This window comes from Hemibagrus wyckioides, linkage group LG06 (assembly GCF_019097595.1).
Source record: "Hemibagrus wyckioides isolate EC202008001 linkage group LG06, SWU_Hwy_1.0, whole genome shotgun sequence".
Lineage (NCBI taxonomy): Eukaryota > Metazoa > Chordata > Actinopteri > Siluriformes > Bagridae > Hemibagrus > Hemibagrus wyckioides.
This window is the reverse complement of record NC_080715.1, coordinates 15,426,087-15,453,412: the sequence shown is the minus strand read 5'-3', so window position 1 is coordinate 15,453,412 and position 27,326 is coordinate 15,426,087. Positions and strand designations below refer to the sequence as shown.

The window sequence follows — 27,326 nt, the reverse complement described above, 5'->3', positions numbered from 1 at the left end:
ATCCAATTACCTAATGTCTTCTAATATGAAGGGATTATAATCTAAAATGTCTATATTGCTACAAACAACAGAAATTCATTTATTTGTGTTATAATATTTATTATTTTTTTAAAAAATAGGGACTACACCACTGATTGGCTACCAGTTTATCACAGGGCATTTTAACAACATTAGATGTGTTAATATTTATAACATTTAAACATCATGACGAAATCATCTGTTAGCAGCTTTACATTTCACAGTCCTTTTTTTCCCCAAGCATTCCTCATAGCTGCTCTGGCATGTCCACTGAAGGAGCTCTCACAGGTTCATAGAGCTGGTTGGACCCTATCTCATACCTTTTAACCCAGTTCCTCCAAGAGCAGGAGGAATTGGAGCAGTTAGGTTATGCTTAGGTGACTGAAAAGGCCATTCTATTACAGTCAGCACTGCTTCCTGGCTTGCATGTTTATTTTTTAAATGCACTGCCTTGTAGATTGCTTCAGGTAATTAAAAGTCAAACATCAGTTAGTAGGAAAGTGCCACCAAACATTGGGCAGTATTATATACTGTATGTATGTATGTATGTTTGTGAATGTATGTTTTTCTCTCTCTGTTTTCTTCATCTAACAAACATTTAATGCTCTCTCTAAGCAAAGTTGGACTTATGCTCAATAGTCTCATAACAAGACACAAACTTCTCTGAATACTAGGAGGTGTATTGTGTCTTATTATGAGACTAATAGGTCCACCTTTGTTTATAGGGACAAAGGCAAAGGTGTACAGTGTGTCTCTATTATAGATGGTCAGATCTTTGGCATTACAAACTAATGTGGCATTACAAACTAATTCCTTTCCTTTTGGGGCCTAAAGAAGATAGGCTAGGCCACTGAGCATCCAGCTGAGACTAGAAGGACAACCTATTTCCTCTCTCTGGGCCTCAGAGGTCTTAGCTGCATGGTTTGAACCCACTCAGAGCCTTTATTATAGAAGTGGCCCAATTTAAAAACCTGAAACACCTATTTCTTTCGGGCCTGCTCCACTGGGATCCATGTGGGTTTTGAGACATTGTTTGAACAGGAGAATTTTGTGCTGTTTCCAATGCTGGACACATTGTTGAAAGCAGATTTAAAAGAATACTTTAAATAGTAAAAGTATGAGTTATGAAATTGTTGCAGGTGTATAAAAGGCCTGTGTGTCTGCAGTTTTTCAAAGAATCAGGAATTGTCAGGTATGTCAGAACAAAGAATCAGAAATTGTCAGGTATGTCAGAACACCCCTGTAATAGAGAGAAATAATTTGGGCAGGGACCTCAATAGAAGAACATTATTGGGTTTTACCTCCACCCCATTAATAGCATTATGTCATCTTGACTGACAAAATGCTTGTTGTGATTTATTAGAGAAAGGGAGGGGGCAGGAAGTCCAGGGAAGTGGATTTCAGAGAATGAACATGGAAGGCATTGAAAAAAAAGCTCTAAAAAAAGCCTCACTGGCAGTGGGATTGGGCGGTCAAGCAAGAAGAGGGATCTGAAATAAAATCAGCTGTCCCTCAGTGCTTGCTGGACAGAGTTAACATAGTGAGGCTGCTGGAGGAGCTGGTCTCCACCACCACAGCAGGATTGGCAAGACTGCTGGCACATTTGGTGACCTGCAGGCCAGGCTGAGCACAACTGACCCAATCTGTGGATTTCTGTCACACTTCACACTTGTCCATTACAGCTAGAGCTACACGCAGTTGGTGAGTCAATACGAATTAATCTGTTTGTGTTTGATGTTGAATTGTGCAAGAGGTAATTATGAGAACTTTGTTCTTGTTTTCAGGGTGACAAAGCCAGGCAATTCTTTTGTAGTTGGTTTGCAATAGAAATGTTGTAAATAAAAGGTGCATTTATTGATTGAAGTGCAGGTATTTCTGGTCTGAAAGACCCAGAGGTGGCGTAGGCATTAATTGATTCCCTAGTACACTAGTAGAGTGGAAAACTACGCAGTTGTTTTTCAGTAGATGATGTACAACATAACTGCTAACTGCTGAAATTTCACAATCTTCTCAAGATTATGGATATTCCTTTGCGCTGTGGTTTATGTTACACTGGCTTTTTAACAACCTGAGGACCGATTGTCTTGACCCCATATTAAGCTACATACTGGATCATACATACACACAAGATCTATTTAATATAAGCATTACAGGATTGTTAGGATCCATCCTGTCTTTGATAAAACTGTATCAGAATTGATTAAAAAGCCTTATTTGTCTAGCTGTAACTCTGGGGGTGATTTACATTTTCCAGGTAGTCTCTACATAGTCACTGAGGGTTGGCTGTGACTGAATTATCCTGCAGACTATATTGGCTATGCAAAAATGATCTTATGATCTTTCTAACAAGTTTAGTGTAGTAAAAGTAATTATAGGAAGTACTAGCTTTTGTAGTTAGAAAAGGCTTTAAGTTGACTCAGGAGGCTAGTTACATAATTATTGAGAATAATACACACACACACACACACACACACACATGCCAATGCAAATGCTTCAATTTTTGATTCTATATTCATATCACAACTCTATCACAAGTATTTGCTGTTACTGATTCAGTACTCACACCCTCAGTAACCAAGCCAACAATCTGCCAGCTCTGATCGCCAACTTATGCAAAATATCAGATGCGCATGCTTTAATACAGTTTGGGTCTTACATGTATGTGTATGAACTATGTTTTCTCTGACATCTTACATATTCATAGCATAAAATACATCAGTGGACAAGAAATGAAAACAATATCCATATTAATATCATTACTCGATAGTAATCTGTTTTATACCTTTTAGTAATGCTGTAGTTCTAAATCGGTCATCCTGCAATATGACAATTCTAAACAGGAGAAAAATGAAATGAACTGCATATTCTCTTGTTTCAATATTTAGATCATTACACTGCAAGCATTGCTATTTTCTCTGTGATTTTAGTGCCATCTGCTTACACTTAAGTATGTAGTATTTAACCATTTAAAGAAACAGGAATCACCTACAGCTCATTTAAGCAGACTTTCAGTTCTCTGACAGGATTGCTCATGTCTGCTCCTCTACACGAAACCCGAGCCTCCTTGTTGCACTGGTTTAAAATAAGTTAGATTTATTTTTGCAGCTACTTGGCGCCTAGATTACTTCACATTTCTGTTATGTGAGCTCTCAACTGAACATTACTTGTCACAAGATAGCCAAGAACGGTGGACACATTTTGACACAACAGACTTTTTCAGGTCACATGTCAATGACTCTGGACCACCAAGATCTTCTATGTACATTGCAAAAAGTCTTTTTAAGTCTTTTATTGTAGTAACAGCAATCACACTTATTCCCTGCCATGCAATACACTATGCAAGACACATTTCTCTTGACCCTTTGATTGCTTTTCTCTAACATGCCTCCAATACCAGTGGGTCTAATTTAGGGTCAGAGACTGGTCTAGACCCAGGGAAGCCATAATGTACCAACAAGACTAGCAGAGTGAATGTCATATGTTTCAGGCACTGTGCAGGCTGTTTATAAGAATTGTGTGCACATTTTGGCATGCAAACTATTCTTAAGGGTCCTTCAAGTCCTTATTTACACAGCCTTCAATCCAGCCCATGTGTAGAGTCCTGTAATATATAGTATATTGGCTTTTATATTTTCTGGAGAGTTATGAGGAAGGATAGAACATACCTGACTGAGCTAGACATGTAAATCTTGCTCTGTAACAGCCTGACTGAAAGATATAAGCCTTCTGTGTTCTCCTGAATAATTCTGACAGGACAAAACATGTTAATAATGGATATGTTAGGAATTTTATCACTACTATAACTTTTTTATTTTTTATTTTTTGGTCTGAGCATCTCTGGTAAAGGTTTAGGAATACAATTTGCCTACCTAGTCTGTATGTAGTTAACAACATACCATTATTATTGTAATTATTATTGTATCATTATTGCATTATAAATCATTATGCATCATTATTGCATACAGTACACTCTTAGAAAAAGTGGAGTTTGTCTTCCTAAAGCTTTTCTACTTGGATCCTTTCTGATAGGAAAACAATCTAGATGCATAGATCTACATAGACCTGTACAGATTTTTTTCAGGTTTGTATTCCACAAAAAAGAAATCATTTATAATCTCACTCTCTGGTGTCACCCAGATGAGGATGGGTTCCCTTTTGAGTTTGGTTCCTCTGAAGGTTTCTTCCTCATGTCGTCTTAGGACGTTTTTTCTTGCCACCATCGCCTCTGGCTTGCTCCCTAGGGATAAATATAAAAAATTTTATCTTTGTAATGTTTTTCTGAATTGTGATATTCCTGTAAAACTGCTTTGCATTCAATTGAATTATATGGCTTTGACTCTTAGTCATTAGTCATAGCTCTTTCCATCAGTGCACAGTCAGCACAATATATATATTTAACATTAATATTTTATTACTATGTAACTACATGTAACAATAATGTAACCATGTAGAAAGAAATAGCCTATTTGGCTTGAGTTTAAACTTGAGTAAAGTCCATATGTGTTTAAAGCCGCTTTTTAAGAAATAAAGAAAAATGGCAGCATGATAATTATTTATATTGCAGCAGCATAATTATGCATTTCTTTCAACATGGCACTATTAACAATTTATTACAACTGGACCTTTTCAACTGCATGCAGTATCAGAATAAATCAAATTTGTATGAGGGGTATGAGCTACACACAAATCATGTCTATAAAAAATTAATAAAAAGTTTGTATTGGACGACGGCACAAAGACAGGGGGAAAAAAATGCTCCACATGCTATACCTAAAAGGAATCTGGCCCACTCTCCTCATACAAATTAAATATTTACAGCACATTACGGCTACTCACCTTCTGAAATTACACCCCAGCTATTGAATTTTTTATTAAGAATGACTGAAATATCAAAGAGTTTTTACACAAATCAGGTTGGTAGAATTTCATTCCTCGGCACTGGATGGCTGTTTTGGGTGTTTTGTAAAGCATTTGCATATTTGTTTAGACTGTTACTTGAAGGGGAAAAATGTCAAAGGATTGAAAAATGACCACACCGAATTGTGTTTCACAGTTTCTGTTCAGGAGTAAACAGTGTCACTGCTTTGAATTATTACAACAGAACTGCACAAGCTGTAGTGCAGCACTTTTTTTATAAGAACCATGTCAGATCAGAAACAATGTCAGAGCTTAATTACTGAGTAAGTCAGGGCAGTTGAATTGCTTTAGCACAAAGGAGACATTTTTCTCGCACGCTTTGCATCTGTGAAAGAGACACGCATAAACGCATAAACAAGTCGTCTGTCTGGGCTCACATGTAGCTTTCACCCTCCTCAGGTAATGAGAATAATTCAATGTGTGTGTGTGTGTGTGTGTGTGTTTGCCCCAAAGGTATGAAAATGTTTGGGCTGCCAGCAGCTCATTATCGTAATGATGTTTTACAACAGGCACTGAGACATAAATCTATAATCTCACATGTTTAATTGGACTGTCAGTGGGACATTGTGCAATTGATTTGAATATATTTATTTTGAATAATACATTAAGAAGGAAGACATTCTTGATCTTTTGGATTCCCATTTCAACCTGGCAACATCTTGCATGATGCAAGCATAAGCTGGATATAGTAACAAAGTGACTTCATATGCCAACAACATCGAGTTAAATGCTTTAACCATGGCTGACAGCCAGTCTGTTTTCTTGTCTAGATATAACTTCTGCACAGTGTGAGGCTGTGTCAAAATGAGATAGTATTCAGGTAAACATTCACATGCCTCACATCCCAGCAACCTCTAAATGCATAGTGCAAGGATATAAGGATCCTCTGCCCTTAGAATATGAACTCCTTGTATGGTGTGAGGCTATATTTAATTTTGGGTGATTGGATTTTTCAGCTTGCACAGAGCATGACGTAACATAATGTTAAATGTTATGGAATTTAGCTTCCACTTATTATTGAGTTTCATTTTTTTGTTTTCCTAATTTAACATTTTCATTCATCATGGAGTGTTTCACCACTAAAAATATTCCACTGTAGAAAGTTCAGATGATTGTGTATTGGGTGTCTTCAAGTGAGCTCTGTCCACTGAGGCTGTGTTATTTGATTGACTGTGTGTGTGTGTGTGTGTGTGTAGCTGAAGGCAGCGTGGTGGTACCCAGGACTGGACATCCTGAGGAGTCAGAGCAGCAGAGGAGCAGGCCTCACTCTAAACCCATCCCTCTAAAAAACCGCATGGCCATGTATCAAGCTGCTGTGTCCAAGCAGGACACACCAGGCATCTCCAACGGGGTACACAAGCTCACACATAAACAAACACACTCTAAACAAATCTGCTCTACAGGATCTTACTGTTTATGAACGTGTTTGAAATCACCGCAAACCTGTTAGTATATGTTAGACAAGAAGTGTGCATGAATACAAATAAGGTATTAAAGTGATGACTTCTTCTTCTTCTTCTTTTCATTATTATTATTATTATTATTATTATTATTATTATTATTATTATTTGTTTTGTTTTATGTTAACATTTGCAGTTAATAGAATCCTTAAAAACCTCCTGTGTCAATTTAAGACACACAGACTGATGAGCTGCCTATGAATATGCTACTTTAGATTTATAAAGGACAGTGTTTAATAACATATGGTTGAACAGCTGTGGAATCAAGATATGCAACAGAGAGAGAGAGAGAGAGAGAGAGAAGATGAATTTGGAAATGACTTCTGATGCATTTCATTATAAATATATTGCTTTTACATTCATAACTATTGCTTTTTGAATCTCTATTCATGGCCCAAAACCTTACACTCTTGTTGATTTTTTGACAGACCTGCTGTATGTGCTCTTGAATATTTTGCACTCTTGGACCAATTCATTTGGCCTTGCCACCATTTGCCTGTGACATACCCATCAGAGTGAGCCTTAAACTAAGATTTCAGTCCTGATACAGGGCATCTAAATGTGTGTTTGTGGGTACCTCTGCCCCTATAGGCCACCTCTGCACACTCTAGTCCCCATTCTGCCCTCTATACACCACCTCTGTTCCAAGAGGCCTCTTCTGCCCTCATACACTACCTCTGCCCTCTACTGGCCACCTCTATTCCATACAGGGCACCTCTGTCCCCTAGAGGCTACCTATGACTCCTGTAGGCCACATCTGCCTAAGACAGGCTTCCTCTGCCCCCTACAGGTTACCTCTGCCCTCTTTAGCCATTTCGTCCCCCTAAAGGCCATCTCTGCTCACTAAAGCCCACTGCTATCCCTACATCTCTGCCCCGATGCATTATCTCTGCCCCAAACATGCCCTCTCTGAAACCTACAGACCACCTCTGCCCCCTATATGCCATCTCTGTCCCCTATAGACCACCTCTGCCCACTATAGCTTATTCCTGCCCTCTAGATGCTGCCTCTGCCCCTACAGACTACCTCTGATTCCTATAGGTCACCTCTGATCCCTATAGATCATCTCTGCAAACCACCTTTGCCACATAGTCCACCTCTGCCTCCTGCAGGTTACTCTGCTCAGTTAACAGTTTGTAACTGTAAAGAAAAAATGGTGTAACCCACTATAAATTAAAATTTGTGTGATTTTCTCTCCCTCCCTCTCTCTCTCTCTCTCTCTCGCCTGTGTCTACTTCACTAGGTCATGAAGGAAGCTGATGTCTGCTCTGTGCCTGGAGGGCTGGCCAGCATTCGCAGACATTTTGAGAGTGAAGAGAAGTCTTCCACTCGCACAGTTACACAGTTTCACACCACACACAGATCCATGCAGGTAATTTCAGAATAATTTCCTTTTAGTCTGCACACAGCCACAGTATGGATTACATCAGCAATGGCACATTTATTGATACTATTATCTAATTCTAAGAAAATTCTAGTAATAAAACATAACCCTAACCTCCCCTCCAAAAAAAAAAAAAAAATCAACGAAAAATGTCTCTGGAATAGAATGCTGAAGATGCAATCCACACATAGCTGTTTAGTATTCAGAAATGCTAATTACATTCATGCAGCACCTGTGTGAATGACTAGCAGTAAGAGATAGAAAATGTAAAACCAGACTCAATAGATTCAAATCCTGTAAAATCCTAGCCTGCCTATCCAAATTCAAACCATCCATCCACACCAGTGCTTTCTTCCTGCATGCCCCACTCCCTGCAGCGTTTGACGTGGCGCTCTAGAGAAAAGATAAGGCTGAATACTGAACAAAAGTGGAGGCTTTAAAAGCTGCTTTCACATCTATTATTTTTACAAATGCAACAACAGGAGCTAAAGTGCTCTGGGAGTTTACATTGAAATATGCATTTCTGCCGGCTTGTCCTGTTTTGTCTCACTCTCTTTGAATTAATGTGAGCCCGAAAACAAATGATACTGTTTATATATTCAGAAACCAGATCTGTAGGCTGATGGTGACAATCCTGGAATGGAGATTTCATTCAGATTGGCACAATGTCACAGCAGCATGTCTCTCATTAATGAAGGGCCATCTCTTGATGACGTACACTATTAGAACATCAATTAGTCTTGCTTGAATTGATTATTGACAGAATAGGAGTTACGTCTAATTATCTGTGGATTAGTCGAGGAGATTTTTGTTGTGGGCTGATTAAAAGAGCCAGAGAGAGAGAGAGAGAGAGAGAGAGAGAGAGTTTGTTTGCACTCATGGGAGAAAAGAATAATGTGTTTTGAGATGTGCAGATTATGTTAATCGATCAAGACTAAGAGATTGATTAGATTTCCTATAGAAGATTAAGACTTTCTATAAAATAGAGAGATTTGTTGTTGATGCGAAGACAAACAGAGCTGTGTGGGTATTCGATTGATTTGTATATGCATGTGTTTTACTGCCAAACTAAAACTTTAGTATCACCCCAGGTGGATACTAATAACCAAATAGGTTCCCAATTCTAACTGATTGGTATAGTGTTAGGGGGTTTAGGGCATGTCCACAGGCCGATGCTGCATAGATTGCAGTTGGCAGGGCTGAACACATAAAGAGACTGGCAAAATTTTTCACAATTTGTGTGATTAAAGGAACTCTCTCAGTCAATATGTACTCCTTAAAGTGAACTGCCTAAATTGTTTATGTCAATTAATAGACTATATCTACATTGAAACTTAATAATAAACAGTATTTATGTGTGTGTGTTTGTGTGTGCGTGTGTGTGTGTGTGTCTGCACCAATGTCTTTGCATACATCTTGACCTCACTTAACACACTGTTTTCCATCACACCCAGGAAGTGTCAAACTCATCTGAGCTATCGGTGAGAAGAGGAATTAAAGAAGGAGGCTCCCAACAGGATGAAAGGGTACAGATGCTCCTCAAGCTGTACCGCTAATGACTAATCCACACAGGCTGTATAACGAAGCTACACAGGCAATCACAGCACTCTAATTTAGATCTCTGAGGATCTCTAAACTGTAATATCATTTATGTTTTGTCTATTTGCTACACCATACTCCATTTTGATGCATGAAAGAGATACCAAATTTTAGAGCTGGTCCTCTTTTAAAACACCTAAGCAACATTTAGAGCTACATGAGCCCAAACAACAGCACTTTATTGGTCATGGCTCCTGCCTTTTAAATAAAACATGGTTTTATTTTTGCCTCTCAAACTCCAAGCCACGATATATTTTGTGATTTCTCTAGGGAAGAGCTGTCATTGTAATGGGAGTAATACAGCCAATACTGTAATAAGTACATGAATTGCAGTAGGACAGTGCATGAAACAATGAGTGTGGGTCTTGCTGCTTAATATGGTTTCTGTGTTAGCACTTAATCTAGATTATAATTATTACACAATTTTCAACAGGTTTCACATCAAGCTGTTCACCAGGTAGTGGCCTCTAGTGTCGAAAACCATCATAGCGAGAATGGTGAGAATTTATTACATTGATCCTTTTTTACATTGATGTATTTTAATGTACACCTGCAGCTAAACTCCAGTTGTGACTTCATATATATTTAAATAATTAAAACCGCTGACAGATGAGGTAAAGAACATTGAATCTCTTGGTTATCTCTTTACAGTGACAGCTTTGAAGCGGTGGGATATTTTAGGCAGCCACCTAATAGACATGTGTAAGGATCTGAGCAACTTTGACAAGGGTCAAATTGTGATGGCCAGACGACTGGGTCAGAACATCTTCAAAACAGCAGGTTTTGTGGGGTGTTCCCAGAATGCAGTGTTTAGTACCTACCAAATGTGGTCCAAGGAAGAATAACCGGTGAACTGGCGACAGGGTCATGGGTGGCTAAGATTCTTTGATGTTCTTGGGGAGCAATGGCTGGCCTGATCCCAGAAGAGCTACTATAGCACAAATTGCTAAAAATGTTCATGGTGGATATGCTAGGAAGGTGTGAGAACACTTAATGCATCACAGCTTGCTGCGTATGGGGTTCTGTAGCCACAGACTGACCATGCTGACCATGTCCATCACCAGAAACCCTACAATGGACATGAGAGCATCAGAACTGGACCATAGAGCAATAAAAATATGTGGCTGACGCATCAAGATTTCTTTTTACATCATGTGGACAGCTGTGTGCTTGTGCAACAATTAACTAGGGAAGAGATGTTACCAGGATACACTATGGGAAGAAGGCAAGCCAGAGTAGGAAGTGTGATGCTCTGAGCAGTGTTTTGCTGGTAAACATTGGGTCCTGGCATTCATATGGCTGTTACTTTATTTACCTAAACATGGCTGCAGAACAAGTACACCCCTTTTTGGCAACAGTATCCCCTAACAGCAGAGGCCTCTTTCAGCAGGATAATGCACCCTGCCACACTGCAACAACTGTTCAGAAATTGTTTAAGGAGCATGAGAGTGTTTAAAATATTGACTTGGCCTCCAAATTCCTTAAAGGATCTGCTGCAAACATGAGACTTACACAATATTAGGCTGGTGCTTTTAATTTTATGGCTGATTGGTAGCTCACTTGGTTGGTTGTCCTTCAGTGGGCCAAATTTTGGTAGGTACTAACCACTGCATACCAAAAACACCTCCCAAGACCTGCTGTTTTGGAGATACTCTGCCAAAGTTGTCTAGCCATCACAATTTGTCCCTTATACTTGGCGATTTTTCTGGCTTTCTTGCAACACATCAACTTCAAGAACTGACTGTTCACATGCTGCCTAATATATCCCACCCCCTTGACAAGTGCCACTGTAACGAGATAATCAATGTTATTCACTTCACTTGTCAGTGGGTTTAATGTTTTGCTGATCTGTGCGTGTGTGTGTGTGTGCGCGCGTGTGTGTTGTCAGTGCACCAGACATGCACACACATTCACACATTCATTTTCGCATATCAAATCCACATACCGGATATAATTTTTAGAGTTAGAAGGAAACAGGAGAACATAAAGGGAACTCACACCGGCAGATGGAGAAGTATTTGATTTATGAGGGTAAAGGTGTGGATGTGCTTTGCCCATTTTATTAATTTCTGGTCAAAACTGTCACTAAACATTGTATTATGTCACATATATATGATTAATCACTGGTTATTGTTACATTTCTGAAATCAAGCCTAATTTAAAATGTATTATGTATGTGATTGCAGATGAAGAGGAGTATTATCCAAAACTCTCAGCCAAAGAACTGGCGCGGCACTTTGAGAAAACCATTGAGGAAGCTGCTCCAAATAAGAAAATTAAGGTAATTACCCATTATTATAATTCTTTTTCTCAGTCCACTCTGTTTGGGGATATTAAATACAGTATGCAAACAATAGTTACCAATGATACTGATATCCTCCTGGTATCCATCCTTACTGAAGTCCATCTAATACTTTAAAAAATTCTTTTATTATTTTTTTAAACTCGATTACCCAATCATATCAGACATTTCAGCTGTAATAAAAATGGGCTCAGATTCCTCTTCTGAATAATACAATCAAATTTTCTTCCCAAAAGACTGAATATAGAGTCAGGCATTCTCAGCAGGCCTCGGATATAAACGTATCCCATCAGGCTTTCATGGATGACATGCGGGTCCAATCAAACGATAAAGCAGAAGCTTCCGGAACAGATTCAGGGCATTTAGGATTTGTGCCTTCTAATGATGATGATGAAGACTTGGATTACTTACCTCCTCCACCACCAGACTTACTGGAGGATCTCCCTGAAGACATAGTTTTCCCAGAGCCCCCTGAACCAACACCCCCAATGAAGCACATCATTCACAAAGATCAATACAGTAAACAGAGAGAACTGCAGGAAGTGAAGCGCCTGTGCAAGCACATTCACCCTGATGTTAGGAAAGACCTGGAGCAAGATTTATATAACGAGGTAAATGAGATGGACATGGATGAGGAGATAGTAGGTGATGTACAAGATGCCATACACCAGTTTGAACACAGTGGTAGTAGCCCTAACAGAAGCCCAGAGAGAGAATATCTGGAATGGGATGAAATCCTGCGAGGGGAGGTACAGTCTATGCGCTGGATGTTTGAAAATAAACCTCTCGACTGCATTAAGAACTGTTCCGATGACGATGAGGAAATCGGAAATCCAGTTCAACAAGAAATCATAGCTGGAGGTGATGTAAAAAACACGGCTTTGTTGTTTGAGACTCAACACACATTAGAGTTGGATACTAGTAAGTCTGCAAAGATAGCTTCTTACAATGAAATGGGTAAAAAAGATGTGCGTGCAGCAGCCTGGTTGTTTGAAACAAAGCCAATGGACTCACTGAATAAGATGCATGGTGACGATGAGCAAACCAAAGAGGTTATCTTTACACAAGAAGCAATCCATGGTAATGTGAAATCTATGCGGTACATGTTTGAAAATCAGGGAATGGATTCTGTGGGTGATACTGAAACCATGGATGAAAAGCACCTTCTAAGTCTAAAATCTGTCATGGAAGAGATTAAAGCTGATGTGAAGATAACTGTCTGGCACTTTGAAACCCAGTGTATGTGTGTTTTAAGGGAGCACTCAGGTCAAATAGTAGAAATTACATGTGTTCGCCGTGAAGAGACAGAGAAAGGTGATGTCAAAACATCACGGTGGCTTTTTGAGACACAGCCTCTTGACAAAATCAACAAAGACCTTTCTGAAGTTAGGCTTATCTCCAGTATTTCATTGGAAGACAATATTAAAGGTGATGTGAAAAGAGGAAGATGGTTATTTGAAACCAAAATGCTGAACTCTTCAAATGAAGAGTGGGAAAGGATACTTAGACAACAAAGAGAGGAGATTCTTGGGGCTGATGTACGCAAACAATGCATGATGTTTGAGACTCAGCCCATGGATACTCTAAAAGATGATTCCAACTCCAGACCCATCACCACTGAAATCCTCGGTGGTGATGTACAAACAGTAAGACATTTATTTGAAACGGCACCATTAGAAGAACTCAAAGAACTGCCAGAGGTGGGAAAGCTAAAGAAAAGGCTAGCAAGTGATGAAGACAAAGGGGACCTACGACACCAAAAATGGATGTTGGAGAATCCACGTCTTGAGGACATTCAAAATGAGGATGATGCAATGGGAAAGGTAAAGAAAATAGCTGCCTCAGAAGAAGAGAAAGGTGATGTAAAACATCAAAAATGGCTATTTGAAAACAAGAGACTCGAAGATATCAGAGAGGAAAAGAAGGAAGTGATGAAAACGATTAACATCAAACAGACAGATGAAGTAAACTACAAAGGTGATGTGCGCAGGAATTGCTGGGTATTTGAGACTCAGTCTATGGACACATTAAAGGATGACTCAAACACCAGACCTGTGAAAATGGAAGAAATCATTGGAGGGGATGTTCAAAGCGCCAGGCACTTTTTTGAAACTGTACCACAAGATGAGTTGAAGGAACTTGCTGAAGTGGGTAAACTCAAAAAAAGTTTGACAGCTGAAGAGGAGAAGGGTGATGTTCAGCACCAGAAACTGGTGTTTGAAAGCCAGCCACTAGAACAAATTAGGGATGAAAAAAAGGAAATCACTCGAACAGTGAATATAGAGGATATTGAAAAAGTGGATGTAACAAATTACATGCAAATCTTTGAAACATGTGATATGGGCAGATATGATGAAAGTCAAAGAATTCAAGTTGAAGGTGTGACCGAAGGCTCTGTACAATCCAACAAAGAGTTTTTTGAATCTGTACCAATTTATGCCATGCAGGATAGCTCGGGCCACTATCATGAAGTGAAAACTGTGAGGCGTGAAGAGGTTGTGAAAGGAGATGTGAAAACCTGTAAGTGGATGTTTGAAACCTGCCCTATTGACCAGTTTGACGAAAGTATAAGCAAGTACCAAGTCATTAAAGGTATTACTCAGCAAGAGGTCGAAACAGGTACAGTCAAAACAGCTAAATGGCTTTTTGAAACACAGCCTCTTGATGCCATCAAATACTTCAGCAACATTGAAGATGAAGAGTGTGTTATTAAAGAGACAACTGATATAGTGAAAGGTGATGTAAAGACCTGTAAGTGGCTATTTGAGACCAAACCGATGGATGTGCTGTATGAAAAGGTTGAGCTCAAGAGTGAAAATGGAAATAACGAGGTTCGGAAAGGTGACGTTAAAACCTGCACCTGGCTCTTTGAAACTCAAGCGCTTGATGCCATCCGAGATGAGTCTGAGACTGTATTGAAAACTTGCACTGTAAAGCAAGAAGACATTCAGGGGAAAGATGTACGTACCGCTTGCTTCCTCTTTGAGACTGAGAACCTTGAAAAGATCACCGGAGAGGATGGATGCACTTTTAAACAGTTAACTGAGATTGATATCCAGTCTGGAGATGTATCACGAATGAAATACATATTTGAGAACCAGTCCTCTGATGTCATGACCTCAACTTCGGAGGAATTCATGCGCCAGCTGAGGTCAGACCAGGCTGAGGACATTAAGAAAGGAAATGTGGGAAATTGCAAATGGCTCTTTGAAAACCATCCAATAGATACAATCCATGAGAACCCAAATGAAGTGAAGGAGACCCGCACTGTGACTGACATTCAAGGAGGCAATGTGGATAAGGGTCGGTTCGTTTTTGAGACCTGTACCTTAGATAAAATCCAAGAGATCTCTTCGGAGTCAGAGATGAAAAAACTGCAGAGAATAATCTGTGAGGATGAGGAGAAAGGAGATGTAAAAAATTATGCAATGATGTTTGAAACTCAGCCACTTTATGCCATCCAGGACAAAGAAGGACATTACCATGAAGTGACCACACTCACAAAAGAAGAGACACTGAAAGGGGATGTAGTGGGCACCCGTTGGTTGTTTGAAACAAAGCCTCTTGATTCCATAAGAGATACTGATGAAGTCTACCTAATCAAAGCTGTTACTGAAGAGGATGCTCTCAAAGGTGATGTCAGTTCTGCGAGATGGAAATTTGAAACCCAACCTCTTGACAAGCTTACTGACTACAGTCAAATCTCTGTTAAAACTGTGGAAGACATTAGAGGGGGTGATGTCAAGACAAACAAAGAGCGCTTTGAATCTGACTTGACATCACAGAAGTTAGTGCGCACTGTTAGCATGAGTGAGATTCATAAAGGCGATGTTAGGGCAGCTAAGTGGATGTTTGAGACTCGCACCATTGATCAGATTCATGGGGAAAACACCGAAAACCAGATGGAGACAGTTGTTGTGGAAGAACAGGTTAAAGGAGATGTAAAACAATCTGTTTGGTTGTTTGAGAAAAATCCACTCAATAGTATCAATGAAAAGGAGGAGACTAAGCAGCTCATTTGTGAAGAAATACCCAAGGGAGATGTGAAAACAACAACTTGGCTTTTTGAAACTACCCCGTTTCCTGACTTCAATGCAAACAGCACAGTGAAAACTGAAATCATTGGTAAAAGTATAAAAGAAACTCTTAATGAGCTATACAGTCATAGAATGGTAGATTCCAAAGGCATTATAATAGAGACTGATGAGATTGGAGATGTGCGCATGGCTAAGTATAATCTAATGAATAAAGAGCCCCCTGAGATTCAGAAGGAAGAAATCATCAAAGGAGACTTGCAGAACATCATGATGAATCTCCTCTACAGGCAAGAGACAAAAGAAAAAGGAATTGTTATCAGTGCAGAGGAAAGGGGAAATATCAGTAACACTGTGGAACAGCTGTTCAACCAGGATACTGACATTAATGTAGAAAAAGAGGAAATTATTCGGGGTGACATTCAAGAAGCCATAAACAACCTACTGAAGGAGGAGAGCACTGGCAAACATGGCATTCTCATACAGGAGGATGAAAAAGGAGATGTGCGTATGACTATATATTCTCTTTTTAACAAACAAGAGAATACCAATATTGAAAAAGAGGATGTGATCAAAGGCAATGTAAAAGGCTGTCTGGAAAAACTTTATAATCCAGACACAGAACAGATTGTTAGAATTAAGGTAGATGACACAGAAAAGGGAAATGTAAACTTTTATTCAACCTGCATTGAGTCAGGTGCTCTGGACTACCTGAAAGAGCTCCAGACAGAGCACGAGGAGATTGAAATTAGTAAGAAAGAAAAGGAAGAAATTGTTGGTGGTGATATTAAAGGGACAAAACAAAGCCTTATGCATAACCAAGCTAACGTCTGTCGCCTTGTGGATAGGGAAGATATTGTGCCTGGTGATGTCCATAACACAGTCAAGGTGTTCATGACAGAGCCTTCAATTGAACATATCCAGAAAGAAGAAATAGTAGGAGGTGATTTAAGAGCTGTGCTGAACTCTCTGACACAGTCTATAAATCAGTCGGTTGTTCTGGAGAAAGAGGAGGTTGTAAAAGGTGACATATCCACTGCCCTCAAGTCTCTTCAGGATGCCCAAATGCATCCTAAAGAGGTAGAAAAGCCTGAAATCATCCCTGGCAACATCAAAGGAGCATTGAAATCGCTGAAAGACTTGGCTACTGCTAAAGTTGAAATTGTTATTGAAGATTTAGTTCCAGGTGATATCAAAGGGACATTAAAATCTCTCGAGGAAGCCAAGCAAGCAGTGAGAGAAGTGGAGAAAGATGAAATTGTTAAGGGTGACATTAATTCAGCCTTGCAGAGTCTTCAAGAGGCTTCTAATGAGCGAAAGGTTTACCAGCAAGAGATAGATGTCCAAGGAAATGTAAAAGGGACAATTCAGCTCTTATTAGAATCTCCTTCAACTCCCAGAATGCAGCGCAGGGCCAGCACAGAGGGTGACGTGAAGCTGTCCATCAAATCACTATATGAGACACAAGAGCAGGTGCAGTCAGAAAAAGAGGAGGTGATTAAAGGGGATGTTAAGGGCACAATCAAATGCTTGCTAGAAACAGCTCAACAAGCAAGCCCAAAGATTCCCAGGAGAGAGCCAATAAGAAAAGTGAAAGTTCCGAAAGCAAAAAAGTCTCCACAAAAGATTCAATCACCTGCCAGTACAGTGAAGAATTTAACCAAAACCAGTCAGACGACGCATGGAAAGATTGTAACCACCAAATCAGTGCAAAGTGAATCCACATCTCAAGAGAATAACACACTTGTCACTCAAAACACAACCAGCACACAGGCAGCAAAAACCACTGTGCTGGAACACAAAACAATATTGCAGACTCATGAGGTTAAAACTTTAAAGACTGAATTCCGCAATCTCAAAACAAACCTCAAGGGTGTAATAAGATTAGATAAAACCAAAGCCAGAGAGCAAGAGGTTCCTGTACCATATTTCCCATCTTTACCTGAGCCTGATTTCCCTGCTCCTCCAACTCCTCCTCCAGATTATGATAGCCTTTCCTTTCCTACACCTCCTCCTGTTATCCAGGGTGATAATGATCTTCCTCCACCACCCAGTCCTCCTCCTTGCGACCTGATAAAATCAGATCCTGATCATTTACCTCCCCCTCCTACTCCACCACCTCCTCCTACTGTAGAACAAGAATTTCTTCCCCCTCCTCCAACTCAGATGGAGCTAGACCTCATTCCCAATATAACACCCACCAAGCCTAGCAAACTGACAGTAAAGCCAGTCAAAGCTCCAATTCTGTGTAAAGTGCCAAAGTTGGAACCAGTCATACATCTTGACAAAGTGGATATACATTCTAGATCAGCTTTACAAGTGCCTGCAAACACTAAAAGAGTGAAAAAAATCAGCACATCAGAGACAGAGTGTATGGTCTCATCCACTCTAGTCTCATCTGAGATCCAATCATCCATTTCAGTGAAGCCACCTGAGTCCCCACATCCTCCCTTGGGTCCTATTCCACCAGATTCACCATCGCCACCATCTCTGAAACGTAACTTCAAAACTCCATTAATTAAAGCTGAGCAAAAATACAGGCAGCAGCACAAGGAGAGCCACACATCATCCAGCTCCACAGCATTTGAAATTGACATGCGTGCGTCCATCAGTACAGCCCTTGAAACGCTTTCCTCAGGAGGCAAGAGCACTGCACATTCTGAACAGGGCATACCATCTGATTTCCCACAAGAGAAAACAGAAAATAATGTGACCAAAATGACATCAGACTCAGAGTTGAATGATTCATCCAAGAATGCAGCACATTCAGAAGCTCCCCCAAGCAAGCCTTTAATCTCGACCACAAATAAAAAATCTCTTTCCGAATCTGCCATTATTTCCTCAGATAAGCAGGGCGTTATCTCTAATCAGACATCTCAAAGCACTTCAGTTCAGCAGCAGACCACATCTAGCACATCTAAAAAGAAGAAAAAATCCCGGGCCGCAACAACTACTATTCACCAAGTGACCTCGAGTGATGTTAAACAGTCAGAGATGGTTATTAGCAATACTGCGAACGTAGCCGCAAATGCTCTGGAACTAGGTGAAGAAAAACATCATCCGACTGTTTCTACAGATAACTCTGTGTGTAGTGCAATTGAGTTAGAAAGTGTTGAGAAAGATATTGTAAATAATAGTTTGGCTGAAAAATCTGTAGTGGATAAAAGTAAGAAAATTAATATCTCTGTGAAAACAGGCCAGAGAAAGACATCCCCTGATCAGAGCAACACTTCAAAGGTAAATATAGACACTGAAATTAAAGAAGCTGAGCAAAAGGTTCAAAAAGCGAAGAAAGGCCGCAAGAAAGATGAGGGCACCGAAAAAAAGCCTGCAGCTCAAACTCAAGTGCTAAAGGTGGAACAAGAAGACGTCCAGGTGCAAGAAATCAGAGAAAGGAAAGTCACAGAGTCAGAGATTAAAGGGGAAAAACAGGCCACACAAAAGCAGGGTGAGGATAGTTTTGCCTCTCCAAAGAAAAAGAAGAGAACTAAACCCAAGAAAGATAAGGACACAGCTCAACAAGCCCAGGGGCAAACACAAAGTAATACCATTCTTCCTCTGCCTGCCTCCTCCTCTGAGGTAACATCTCCAGTTTTGACATCTAATCAGAAAGAAGAGGAATTTGCGGTGGTGCAGACCCACAAAACCATTCAAGGAGAACACATTGCAGTCCACGAAGAGATCACCATCACAGAGAGCAAAGTTCAGCAAAGTTTGCAGCAACAGGACACTATGGTAAAGTCTCAAAAACAGGCCAAGACTTCTCTGAAAAAGAAAGACAGAGTTGACAGCCTACAGAAATCTAAAGATGAAAGCGTAAATGTGACAGGGGAGCTGACACAAAGGAAGCCTTCCAAGACTTTGACAGAAAGCAGAGAGGCATTACAAAGATGTGCAGAAACTCAGAAGTTGCTGTCTTATATCTCAGAGTTACAAGAAGTTACAGAGAAAATGGACTCTAAGACTGTGAAGACATTACTCAATGAAATCCCAGAGTGGCTTATAGGGCCAGAGGAAAAGAATAGCTTGGTGAAAGGTGTAGATGAACATAATTTGGAGAAAATCAAAGAAATTGTAGCTCATTTAAAACATCTCATTCAAGTAAAACTAATGGATGTTGAAAGAAATGTTGCAACCACTGAAAAACATGAATGTGAAGCTACATCTGAAAAAATAGTTGCAGGCAAGGGTGCTCAAAGAATTTCAAAAATCACTATAGACTCCAAAAAAGTAGAAGCACAAAAGAAAGTAGAGGAGAAAAAAAACACTCGTGAAAGTCGCAAGCAGCAAGGCAAGAGCAAAAATCTTCCTGACCCCAGATCACCATCACCTTTATTAAAAATGCGTTCACCATCACCCACATTTATCACCATTGAATCCACAAAAAGAACTGACTCACCCCAGAAACTAGTGCCATCACCTACTCCAATGCCACCTACTCCTCCACCACGGCGGTCTGAAACACCTACATCACGTTTAAGCAGAGCTTCTCCATCACCCACTCTAGGAAGAGCCAGCAGTCTAACAAGGCTCAGAGAAGCTACAGCTAAACTTTCTCGTGGACCATCACCTGATCCCATGCATCATCCTGGGTCAGTCACTGGGAAGAGGTCTGACATTGTGGAAATTCCATCCACATTTCAGTGTCAAATTAAAGCTGATACTAAGCTTACTGAGGATGTAAGGATTCTGAAAGAGCGTAAAGTCTCTGAAAGTTCAGAGGAAGTGGCTAAACTTTTCCAGGGACCCTCACCCTCACCTGAACCTGAACCTGAACCTGTACATCATCCTGGGTCAGTCACTGGGAAGAGGTCTGACATTGTGGAAATTCCATCCACATTTCAGTGCCAAATTAAAGCTTATTCCAAACTTACTGACGAAGGAAGGATTCTGAAAGAGCGTAAAATCTCAGAAAGTTCAGAGGAAGTGGCTAAACTTTTTCAGGGACCCTCACCCTCACCTGAAACTGTACATCGTCCTGGGTCAGTCACTGGGAAGAAGTCTGAGATTGTAGAAATTCCATCCGCATTTCGTTGTAAAATTAAACCTGATTCTAAGCCTGGTGAAGAAGGAAGGATTCTGAAAGAGCGTAAAGTCTCTGAAAGTTCAGAGGAATTGGCTAAACTTTTTCAGGGACCCTCACCCTCACCTGAAACTGTACATCGTCCTGGGTCAGTCACTGGGAAGAAGTCTGAGATTGTAGAAATTCCGTCCACATTTCAGTGTCAAATTAAAGCAGATACTAAGCCTGCTGAGGATGTAAGGATTCTAAAAGAGCGTAGAGTTTCTGAAAGTTCAGAGGAAGTGGCTAAACTTTTTCAGGGACCCTCACCCTCACCTGAAACTGTACATCATTCTGGGAGGAAGTCTGAGATTGTAGAAATTCCATCCACATTTCAGTGTCAAATCAAAATTGATTCTAAGCCTGCTGAGGATGCCAAGCTTCAAAAAGAGTGTAAAGACTCAGAAAGTTCAGAGGAAGCTGTCTCAGTAAAGGTGTCATCAATTCAACAGAAGACTCAGGATGAACAGAAAAGCACTAGTTATATTCCTGAGCATTTAAGGCTGGATACAGAAGAAGGTGAACCTAAAGTACCAGAGACAGAAGGCTTCAGCAAAGTACCTGATGTCCTAGAATTCTCTGGCATTGAAAGAGAAGGCTTAGACAGACCAGACTATAACTTCAAGGTTGTAAAAGACATTTTGGAAATGTCTAAGCAAGGTTCCTCTGTGAAAGAAGAGAAAAAGAAACAGGAGGAGCAGGTGTCAAGAGTGAGCGAAATCACGCCTCAGGATTCAAAGCAGGATCAACAGACATTGAGGCAGATCTCCCAACAGACCTCACCCCTACCTCTGCTCAAAGACGAAATGCTGGAAAAGTCGGCCAATCCGTGTGACTTTTCAGAGACAGAAAACATTACAGAGCATTACACCACTGTCGATGAAGCTGGCACAATGATAACTGGGACAAGAAACACCACAACAATATCTAAACATTCTGAGAGTGTTGTCTCACAGCAGGCTCCGATCTCTTATGCCGATGCTGTGAAGAAAAAGGCTCCAGAGCTGAACATATCCCCTGAGGCCTCTGCCGAAGAATTACTGAAAAAATTTCACGAGATGTGGACTGAGAGTGAGAGTGTGTTTAAAAGCCTAGGCTACAGTGTCTCAGGTGAGGGAACTTAACTGGCTACCAGATTAAAGAGAGATTGCTGTGACTGACAAACCTGCTAACATTGCATGAGAGGATTGGAAACTAACTGCAAGCTGAAGCAGAATCAATGCCTGCAAAGCAGATTATAGTTAAACACAGCCACGCTGCATGTATATAAAGTACTCAGATATTTTGTTATTCATCAATCATTCCAACATATATATCCACCTCAAATGTACATATTCGATAAAATGAGATATTCATAAACAAGGACATGTTAAAAAAACAAAACAGATAGGGAAAAAAGTATCCGGAAACCACAAACTCACAACATCAGTACTCTTCTGCAGAGCTGTTCACAATTTTATCTCTGCAATATCTGTGGTTAGCATTTTTGCACCATTCTGGCACGAATGTGGCTCATACATCTTTGTAAATGGTCTGCAATTCCACAAGGCTATAAGGGCCCCACTGATTGTCTCACAATTTTAAAATCCTCCATAAAATGTCAATGGGATACAAGACGAGGTCTTCTTGAGTTATTTTGGCTGCTTGTAGTCATTGTCTTGTTGAAACATCCATCTTCTTGGCAGATTCAGTGACATGACCGATGAGATAAAATTCTCCTCTAATATGTCCTGCTACATCGCTAGATTCATGTTTTCTTTGATGATGTATAAGGTATAGAGAAGTAACTCCATATCATGATGATCTGTACTTCACTGTGTGTATTGTGTTGTTGGCATCATACATTCAATCCTTCCATCACTGAAGGTGAATTACTGCAAAATAGCTCTATTTTTGTTTTGTCGGTTTTGACCAGGCTATATTGTACATTGCTTCATTTTTAGCAGAGGACTTCATCTAGGGTTGTAGGAGCAGAGATGTCTGTTGTGAAGTTAACTGTGGTTCTCTGTATAACGGTTGTTTCTGCTGATTTCAGGTCATCCTGCGACTCTTTTCAACTGACTGCTGGCTTTTCTCTTTCCTTCTTTCTCATTAATCTGAGAGAATGCTGTGAAATCTTGCATGGCTCACCTGCCCAGAGAAAATTACTTGTAGCTCCATCAACTTTCCAACTGCAAAATACTGAACCAGTTGCACTGACAAGGATGTTTAAGGTCTTTGTTACGGTTCTGTGGATTTTTTTCTTTGAAGTCTTGGTTAATAATGTTGAACCCTGAGAATTTTCGTAAGCTTCTTCACCTTCACCATAATTGCTGCTTGGTGCCTGAAATCTTACTAACCATGTCAACATCTTTTATATTGATGCCAGATTCAGTTTGCATTAGAATGTTTTTTGGAGCATGTAGTTCTGAATTTGATTTATATTTTGTAACCTTTACATCTATATTTTTCCTGTAGAAATTTTATTTGTAAAATCTTTGTTTATGGTTATGAATGCTTACTTTTTTGCTCATAATTACAAACAGTCACAAGACATTATGTACATTATGCACTGGAGGTGTATTCAATTAAAGAGACCAGTGTCTGAATGCTTATTTCCCCTCAGTGTATTTATGGTTGATACCGTAAATGGGTTTGAATAGATTTAATGCATCTGGGGGTTTTTTTAGCATTATTTCACATATAGAATTGCTATTTCAACATGCTCTCAGAGGAAGATAATTAGTGACATTCAATACTTAAATTGCGTTACATAATCTTCCCTTGCAGAAAGGAGTAGACTTATTAGTTTAGCATTTTGTTTGCCACTTAGTTGGAAGTGCCATTCCTAAAGACCTCCTTCATCTCTGCCTCATTACTGCAGAAAAACACATACAATCAGTTTGGAAAGAGGATCAGCAAAGGTTTTTCTAAATAATGACATCCAGAAAAACCTAAAAGAAAAAGAGAACAGGTAGAGCAATAAAAGCTGGCCTCTAAAGTAACTATGGGTGTTAAATATGAAGGGGATTTCTTTTAGGCAGTATATTAAAACTTTAAATTCGGGTTCATGGATTAAGTCAGACTTGCACCTGAAAAATCTGCAGCAAGATCAATTTAGGATTTTTTTTTATACTTAAGTAATCATTACAAACTATTTCTGCAGACATTTAATCAGATACCATATTTTTGTCTCAAAAGCTCCTCATGCTACAATATTAAATATAAAAATATTTTCATGTTTACACTTAGTAGAAAGTTCTAGTTCATAGTTTATGCCTCAGTTAACTCAGGTCTCCCAGACGGTGCTTAACATTTACAGAATATTAACAGGCATGTGCAAATATTTTGTTTTATAATTAGCTAGGATTTCATCCGTTTTTCTTGTCATCTTTCACTGCGGATACCTATGACATAGAAAGTGAATTACCACGTTTAAGGGTTAACTTGGTTTGTTCTGTTTATCTCTTATTAGATTCGAGTTCCAAAGTCGGAGCTGTGCACAGTGTGTCGGACGAGAGTGTATCCCATGGAGGGTCTGATAGCAGACAAAAAGAAGTTCCATAAATCCTGTTTTTTCTGTGAACACTGCAAAAATAAATTAAGGTATGTCCCCTGTTTACACACTGTATTATGCCTTGAAAAGTTTGACCGTAGTGTGATTTATAAAAAAGTGTCAAATGCATACTTTGATAACTGGGGATAGGAGTTAAGCTGTGAACGATGTTTTTCTTTCTAATAATCAACAGCCTTGGAAACTATGTCTCTCTCCATGGACATTTATACTGCCCACCGCATTATAAGCAGCTCTTCAAATCCAAAGGACATTTTGATGAAGGATTTGGACAAAGGTCTCAGAAAGATTTGCTGAGTGGAGGGAATTTAATGAATGCCATTTCGGAAGACCATGAGTGCAGATATTCCCTTTCTCAAAGCAGCTTCAGTTCTGTGTCAGACATCTATGAAAAAGCATCAAAGGTACAAGACAAATCTGATCAAACCCCGCAAAAATTAAATAGTTTAGTGTGGCCCCCTCACACCGAGCCGCCAAAGAAGCCCTTTAACATGGACCAAGATATACAGTTAGTAAAACCAGTGTGGCCTCCCAAGAGTGAGTCTTCAAAGTCTCCAAAACACCAGCGACGGAAAGCATCACAGATTATTACAATTCATCCATAAGACATTAAGGCTGCCTGGGTGCTTGAGGACTTCAACACAAGAATGACAAAAGGATCTGAGGAATATCTAAAAACAGGTGAATAAATACTAAAGAATGAGCACTGAGAGCAAGGGAATACTCTTTAATGAATCTGAGATGGTAATAAAAGAAAAATGGATGATGTGGTCGGAGAAGGAAAGTGGTAAATATTGATGAGGATGTGATGAGAAAGAAGAATGACGTCAGTGGAAGGGTACTGAAGGGTTGTGCTTATAAAGAAATGAAATGGAGAAGGATGTGAAATAATGTGAATGACATTTTGAATGTAGACTTGAAGAACGTAATCCAGTAGCATGCAAATTCATGATTCACACTGCATTTAAACTTCATAGATTATAATCAAATTTAGTTGATCAGATAGAGAAATAATGGAAAATGAAATAGATAACAAGGTGCCATATGCAAAGATCTCAGTATCTGCTGCACTAAACACTTTAGTGTTATATAAGAATTATAGCATATTGTAAACTGTTTTTACTTGGCAAAAATACTGTTTCCTGTTTTTTTTTTTTTTTTTTTTTATCTTTGACAGTGTCCATGGAGAGAGTACAGTTATCATACAAATTTTAGATTTCCCAATTTGCCCCTACTATTTTTATATTCTGTCTATGGTTAGATTTTATCATGACTGTTTCTCCGTGTGATCATGCCTTTGGAAGCACCTGGGGTGCAGTGTAGCAAATGATTAAACTGAGTACATACTTTTTCTTATGTAAATGTCATATCTAATTGGTATTTGTTTATTTTGGTCACTGGTGTCCTACTCTAAACAGAAAATATTTTTAAATGGACATTTATTTTTAGAATAGTCTTTGTTTGTACAAGAGCATTCCTGATCGTTTAAGCAGGTCAGGCTGGTTCATTGGTGCATCTTGCAAATTTCTTGATCTAAGAAAAATAAACAGCTCTTATGATCAATGTATATATTGTATTCATTTCCAAGGTGTATATTAATTCAATCATCTTCAGAAAAAGCTTTATCATAGTCACGGTGGATCTGGTGCCTATCATGGGAACACTGAGGGTGCATCTCATTTAGCGCCGTAATTCAGTATCCAGGGCACTGATGAGAAAGTCTGCCTTTTTAAGGGCAGTCTTATTTGAAAAATCCTTCCAGTGCACTGAAACGGTCACTCCCTAAAGTCTTGCACATTTGGTTTTCCAGCATCTGAATATTTGACCCCTTTCCAACTGTGCCTACATAATGTTCAGATCCATCTTTTCACAGTGAAGACAGCTGAGGCACTCGTAGACAACGTAGACAACTCGTAACAGACAGAGGGATAACTTTAGAACAGGATAATAAGAATTTACTCTGATCATACTAACATACTGTATACTAGTATAACTCTCTAGTCCTATATACTATATATAAAAGCAAAGAATGTGCAGGACCTCAAGGATTTTTCTGAAGAACAGTGGATAGTTTAACAGCTCAGGACAATCAAGATACTCATGATCAACTATCACAAAACATAAAAACAGTTGCTGATCATCTGCATAACAACATACAGTATTAAGGATCAAGGTTAAGTGGTTAAGGTGTGGGAAGGTTGTGAGTTCAAATCCCAGATCCACCAAGCTACCACTGCTGGCCCTTGAGTAAGGCCCTTAACCCTCAATTGCTCAGTTGTATAAAAATTAAAATAAGAAAATTGTAAGTTGTTCTGGATAAGGCCGTCTGCCAAATGCCATAAATGTGTAAATTCAGTTACAATTGTGTCTTTTGGACTATAAGTAAGCATCTGTTTATGTGAAATAGCTTACTCAGGGCAAAACTAAATACAAAAACAAAAGGCAATTTTTAATGTCCATTTTATTATACATACATTATAAATATAAAAAATGTATTCTGCAGGGCATAACTAAACTTGTGACCTCAACTGAATAGAAAGTGTATCATGTTATAATATATTTTATTACATAATGTATAATATATTAAGAATTTGATCTCATTGTTAGTGCTGTTCTTTGTTGACAATCATTCTGTAAGCATGTGTTGCATATTGTGTTTAATTCAGAGTGAAGCTGTATGCTATAATCCTCATTGCTGTGTATGCATAGGGGTCGAGTTAATCTGGATTTAGGGAATAAAGAGCAGGTGAAAAGAACCCTATCCATTTAAGTTCAGACTTTTTGCTGCCTTCTCCCTTACAATTCAGTGGATTCTCGAGTGCAGTTCATGTTCAATAATCCTCCATTTCAAGACCATATGAACTGTCTTTATTCTTTCATAAGCTTGCCAAGAGCACAATCTTTGAGCCAAAAACCTATCTTCCATTAAGTGGCTGTCAGGCCACATTGAGTCAGTTATCACATAGACAGAGATTGTCTGAAAACATGTCTTTGTTA

At 39.4% G+C, this 27,326-nt stretch overlaps 1 protein-coding gene across 1 annotated transcript; it reads left to right on the top strand.

Annotated features, from left to right (window-relative positions):
• Positions 1–1,558: 1,558 nt before the first annotated feature.
• On the top strand, positions 1,559–27,064 carry xirp2b (xin actin binding repeat containing 2b). The gene is made up of 9 exons (XM_058390816.1): positions 1,559–1,719; positions 6,132–6,286; positions 7,639–7,767; positions 9,234–9,305; positions 9,812–9,875; positions 11,565–11,659; positions 11,917–21,886; positions 24,231–24,361; positions 24,505–27,064. Exons 2-8 carry the CDS (start codon positions 6,230–6,232, stop codon positions 24,320–24,322), a joined length of 10,479 nt encoding a protein of 3,492 aa, XP_058246799.1. The 5' UTR covers positions 1,559–1,719; positions 6,132–6,229; the 3' UTR covers positions 24,323–24,361; positions 24,505–27,064.
• The last annotated feature ends 262 nt before the right edge of the window (positions 27,065–27,326 follow it).